At 43.4% G+C, this 6,000-nt stretch overlaps 1 protein-coding gene across 2 annotated transcripts in view; it reads right to left on the bottom strand.

Annotated features, from left to right (window-relative positions):
• SPATS1 (spermatogenesis associated, serine-rich 1) overlaps positions 1-5,746 on the bottom strand; it is a 34,081-nt gene extending 28,335 nt beyond the window's left edge. Inside the window, exons 1-2 of one of the 2 annotated variants that reach the window (XM_011960305.1) lie at positions 5,655-5,746; positions 5,189-5,327 (exon numbers count right to left, since the gene is read on the bottom strand). In XM_011960305.1, coding sequence (XP_011815695.1) covers positions 5,189-5,327 — 139 coding nt within the window. In that variant the 5' untranslated portion in view covers positions 5,655-5,746. Of the gene's footprint in view, positions 1-4,870; positions 4,997-5,188; positions 5,483-5,654 lie in introns of those variants that run through there. The other variant, XM_011960306.1, reaches the window with a different exon arrangement.
• Between the last annotated feature and the right edge of the window lie 254 nt (positions 5,747-6,000).

Consider the following 6,000-nt stretch of genomic DNA (forward strand, 5'->3'; position numbering starts at 1 on the left):
ATTTAAAAAATAAGAAAAAAAAAAGAGTAACCCTTCCCCCCAAAAAAAATTTTAAGGAATAAAATCATAAAAGATTGAAATAAAGATTATCAGAACTTTGGCTTCATGCAAAAGCTAATAATGTGATAAACAAGGTTCAAGAAAAAATTTTAAATACAAATAATATTAGGGCCTGGCCTGTAATCCCAGCATTTTGGGAGGCCGAGGCGGGAGGATCACCTGAGGTCAGGAGTTTGAGACTGCCTGGCCAACATGGTGAAACCCCACCTCTACCAAAAATACAAAACTTAGCCGGGCATGGTGGTGCATGCCTGTAATCCCCGTTACTCAGGAGGCTGAGGTAGGAGAATCGCTTGATCCCAGGAAGCAGGGGTTGCAGTGAGCTGAGATCACGCCACACTGCACTACAGCCTGGGCAATAGAGTGAGACTCCATCCCCAAAAAAACAATAATAATAATAATAGAAATGAAAAGAAGGCCATAATTATAAATAAAATGAGATAAATTTACAGATAAAGAAATTAAGCTCCAGAAATGTCAAATAATTTGTTCAGGGTTACATAGCTATGGAGTATAATTTATAGAATGTAGTTTAACATTCAAATAATCGAGATAGTACTGACAAAAACCCTAACAGACAAATCAATAGAACAAAATAGTAAACATAAATAGAATAAAATTTTATATGAAAACAAGTGGCATTTTATCTTGGTGAAGAAAGGATGGGTTATTCAAAAAATATTGCTGGAACAACTAACCATTTGGAATAAAAATAAAACTAAACCTTTCTTATCCCAAACTGGAATAATCCAGATGACTTACAGATTTGAATGTAAAAATTGAAATTAAAGATGTACCTGAAAAAAATAAGTGAAAGTTTATATAATCTTAGAGCAAAGAAGTTATTGCCAAGAAAGATATCAAATATAGGCAAAATAAAGGAAAAGAGGCATAGATTTGAATATGCCTCTTTAAATATAAACTTAAAACTTTCATAGCAAACTATAAACTGGGGGAAAATCTGCAACATACATAATAGAAAGAAAAAAGAGTTAGTAGTCATGACAAATTATGAGCTTTTTTTGGTACTTTAAGTTCTGAGGTACGTGTGTAAAATGTGCAGGTTTGTTACATAGGTATACACATGTCATGGTAGTTTGCTGCACGCATCGACCCGTCGTCTACATTAGGTATTTCTCCTAATGCTATCCCTCCCCTAGTCCCCCACCCTCTGACAGGCCCTAGTGTGTGATGTTCCCCTCCCTGTGTCCATGTGTTCTCATTGTTCAACTCCACTTATGAGTGAGAACATGCGGTGTTTGGTTTTCTGTTCTTGTGTTAGTTTGCTGACAATGATGGTTTCCAGCTTCATCTATGTCCCTACAAAGGACAGGAACTCATCCTTTTTTATGGCTGCATAGTATTCCATGGTATATATGTGCCATGTTTTCTTTATCCAGTCTATCATTGATGGACATTTGGGTTGGTTCCAAGTCTTTGCTATTGTGAACAGTGCCGCAGTAAACATACGTGTGCATGTGTCTTTATAGTAGAATGATTTATAATTCTTTGGGTATATCCCCAGTAATGGGATTGCTGGGTCAAATGGTATTTCTAGTTCTAGATCTTTGAGGAATCGCCACACTGTCTTCCACAATGGTTGAACTAATTTACACTCCTTGAGCTTTCATAAATTTATAAGATGAAAATAAACACCCAAAAAGAAAAAAAAAAGGGCAAAAGACATGATCGGGTAGCTTATTTTTAAAAACGGGCTGGACAAGGTAGCTTATGCCTGTAATCCCGGCACTTTGTGAGTCTGCAGCAGGTAGACTGCTTGAGGCTAAGAGTTCAAGACCAGCCTAGGCAACATATGGAGACCTGGTCTCTACAAAAAACTAAAAAGTTAGCTGGGCGTGGTGTTGCACACTTGTGGTCCCAGCTACTTGGGAGGCTGAGATGAGGACTGATTGAGCTGGAGAGGTTGAGTCTGCAGTGAGCCCTGATCGTACCACTGCACGCCAGCCTAGGTGACAGTGAGACCCCATCTCAAAATAAGATAAAATAACACATACAAACAGCCAATATATATTTGGGGGAAATTTCATCCATCCCAATAATTGGGTTTGGGGGAGTGGGTGGTGGTTGATTTTATGGGGTTTTCTTTTTTTTTTTTTTTGAGACAGGGTCTTGCTCTGTCACCCAGGCTGGAGTGACCTCAGTTCACTGCAACCTCTGTCCCTAGGATTCAAGTAATGCTCCCACCCCAGCCTCCCAAGTAACTGGGACCATAGGCATGCACCAGCATGACCAGCTATTTTTTTTTTTTTTTGTATTTTTTGTAGAGATGGGGTCTCACCATGTTGCCCAGGCTGGTCTCAAACTCCTGAGCTCAAATGATTCACCCACCTCAAAGTGCTGGGATTACAGGCATGAGCCACTGTACCTGGCCCCATCCGAATAATTGAAGAACTGAACTTAAAACGAGATACCATTATTTGTTATCAGTTTGCAAACACCCAGGGTTGGCATAGCTTGGAGGAATGGAATTCCTATGAAGAGCAATTTGGCCATATGTGACTTCCGAAGCCTATGAGAAGTGCATATCATCTGACTCAATAGTTCTACTTCTAGAAATGTATCTATGAAAAAGGCATGAAATGCATGTCTGGAGATGTAGAATGGATTCACCTATGTGGAGAAGAAATGAAATCAAGGCCAAAGATGTCCTCTATGTCAATACTTGCATGTGAGTTCTGAGTTATTTATGGTAAGATTTACTTATGGTAATTTTTGCCCATAGGTTTTAACAGTGGCTGCCTTCCATAACATGTAAACATTTTAATTGTATATTGCCACTATAGGACTTGAGAATTTACCCAAGCAAGAATTGGTTGGCCCTATGGATGGTATCAGAGAGGGCCCTTTCCCAAGTTTTTTGTTTGTTTGTGTTAGGAGCAAAATTTAAATGTACTGCATGTCCCTGAGCAGCGAGCAGTGAAATTACACCTAAAACTTTAGCACACTTCCTTGCTTGCTTGAAAAGTTTTGTGGCAGCAGCACTCTGGAAAGTGGCCTGTGGCCACTATAATGGGGAACGCTTGTCTGATGGACAAGGACGGGAAGAGCAATCTCTTGCTAAACTGGCCAACAGCACACTCGCTAGATCAAGCTGACTACAGGATCTTCCTAAGAGTAACTCAACCTCAAACTTGAGCTAGAGACACTTAAACATGTCCTCAAGATGCCTCCCCGCCCTTCCCCTGGTAAAAGAAGATTAGCTGGAAGAGAAGCCAGAATTGCAAGCCTGAATACTTATTAATACTGATGCTAATACTGACATTGATGCTCCCACTGCATAGAGTACCATCCAGCTACTCCAAGCAAGTCAATTACTTCTCCACGCCCAGCTCCCAATGACTGCCCTCTCCCTCATCTAGCTCAGAAGGCTGTGGGGAGAAACAAACACCCTAAGGAGATACACCCTGCTTGAAAGGTTCACCATTTATCATGAAAATTGTTATTCAAGTGCAATAAATGTCAAGTAAGCCAGAAGCCAGAAAATTCTGACAAGTTTCTAAAACACTACAAAATAAGAAGAAATGATGTAATTAAAGGCCAAGAGAAGGTTCTTGTAACCAGAAAGGAATTCAAGGGAAAAAAGAGAATTTGGAAGAAAGTCTGTTTCTTTATTGCCATCTGTGGAATTCAGGATAATTATTTCCATTTTTTTTAAGCAGGAATAACACCTTACATAACCAAAGCACTTTCATATGTTTGTCATCTCAGCTGATTGTCACAATAGCGCTGTCTGGCAGGGAGAAAAATAATACATCAAGCCATGTTTGTTTAACATGGATATTCATTTAACCAAACACTATTTCCCACCCCTGCTTATCTGCTTCATAATGGGCCTAAGGATCAAGGACAGAAATTTTTAACCCATTTTTTTATTATATCCCCTCCCCCATAAACAGTAATGAAAGCAATCAGTTCTCTGATGGAAAAATGCACACACACACACACGTATCTTCAATTGGTTTGTGGAGCCCCTTCCTTCCTGAAATCCATAGATTCCATGTTAAGCTAAACTCAGATGTGTTTTCCTGAATAGACTCTCCTACACAGCAGGAAAGAACACCATGGGGCTTTCATTAATGTGGTCTGGGACCTGGTACCCTTCTGGTACTCCTAACTCTAAAACATGGATCCTCCTTAGGACATCCTTAAAGCAGCAGCTTCTTCCTTTACCCCAAACCAAACTGGAAACTGCAGGAAGGTCTGGAGCTTAAAGTTAGTATCCCAGAACCCTTTTCTCCTTGCTGTTCCAGATACACTTGGACAATTAATAGTTCTAACTCCTCCAGCTCCTCCTTCTCTGCGGTCCCAGCTTATATTAATAGCTGGGTGAATGAGCTGTACCTCCTTCCTTTCTCCCCACCGTGAAGGAGAATGAGATCACAGAACCAGAATACAGAAGACCAGGGAGAAAGCTAAGATCTGATCCAGCAAAGTCTGGACATTTCACAACCCCTTTTTGCAGCACTCAGGCCACTCACTCAAAACAGGTAAATGACAACTTGAGCGCAGGCGCACTCTGAGCTTTTCTGGGCCACTGTGGCTGTTCAGGCGCCATGACACTGTTCTCTAAAGGCAAAGATGCCCCTGAATTCCTCCTTGGCCTTAACCAATTATGGAGCTACCAGCCATTATTTAATTTTTAAAGTGTTCATAATTCCCACCTAAACTGTCCCATCCAATAAACAGTGACACAAACCTACTAAAAGCTGAGCAAAGATGAAAGGACACAGGCTCGGGAGTATGGCAGACTCACGTCAAATCTCAGGCTCATGTCAAATCCCAGACTCACCATTTATTAACCCAAGCACTGGGAAGGTCAAATCTCTGGCTCCCTTTACTCATAAGTAATATACTTCTCCACTGTTGTGAGATCCAGTGAGGTAATTTATGAGACTCTCTGCTTCGGTGGTGCTCTCTGCCTAATCAAATCTTGGATTAGCACAGACATAAGCTACTATGCAAGCAGCTCTTTTACATGCCCCCAAACTAGCTTCCTTCTAAATTTCAAATGGTGCCCTCCACCTGCCCCCACCCCTGGGTGTAGTATACTTGGATGTGGCCACCAACTCCACACCCAGTGAGTGCTCTGGATTTCTCAGAACTCAACTGTAGGTCCTCTCCACCTCGGTCATGCCAGAGTCCCTTCCTTCTGGAACCTTCTCCAGCTCTCTGCCACGGGTCGCGCTTGAGATGGAGGGGAGACGGCAGCCCCGTGGACCGTTTCCAGTGATCATGGATGGACTCATCTGTGCACATGTTGATTTTAAATATTAGAAGCAACCCAGAGACAAAGTAAAGAACCTCCTAAGAAAGGTATCAGTCAAAACAAACAAATTCCACAAGCCACCAAAAGTCAGGCCGGCAGGACTGGCCTCTAAACCGGAGCCTCCCTCCCTCCACCCGCGCGATGCGTGGTTTAGAAGCCCTCGGAGCTCCAGCAAATCCGCCCCCATCCCGAGCCAGGCTCGCTGCACCCCCCATCCAGCTCCTTCTTTTCCACCTCAGAGTCTTCCCACCCTCTTCCCCAGGGGAGGCCCGGGTCTGTGCTCAGAGGCCTCCACGGACCAACGAACCAACTGGCAGCCGAACTGCCTGCCGAACGCACGCCGAGGCCGAGGAAACGAGAGCCGAGGGCAAAAGGGACGCTGCGGCCGCCTGCTTCTCCCACGGAGGCGCGTTCCGGGGTTGCCGGGACACCGGCTCCAGCAATGCGGCGCGCAGCGTCCTCCCTGGCTCGGCTGCCGGCCCCACTGTCTGTCACCCCCGGACTCTCTTGCCATTGATACGGGATAGAGGCTCCTGAGAGATGAGGAGCTAGGGGCTCCAGCCATGGCCCGGCGTCACAGGCAAAGACCGCTGCAAAAGCCACTTTGTGGTTTTGGATTTTTTTTTTTTTTTTTAAGAGTTGTGGTTCTTTTC

The sequence above is a fragment of the Colobus angolensis genome, unplaced genomic scaffold (assembly GCF_000951035.1).
Source record: "Colobus angolensis palliatus isolate OR3802 unplaced genomic scaffold, Cang.pa_1.0 Scaffold51, whole genome shotgun sequence".
Lineage (NCBI taxonomy): Eukaryota > Metazoa > Chordata > Mammalia > Primates > Cercopithecidae > Colobus > Colobus angolensis.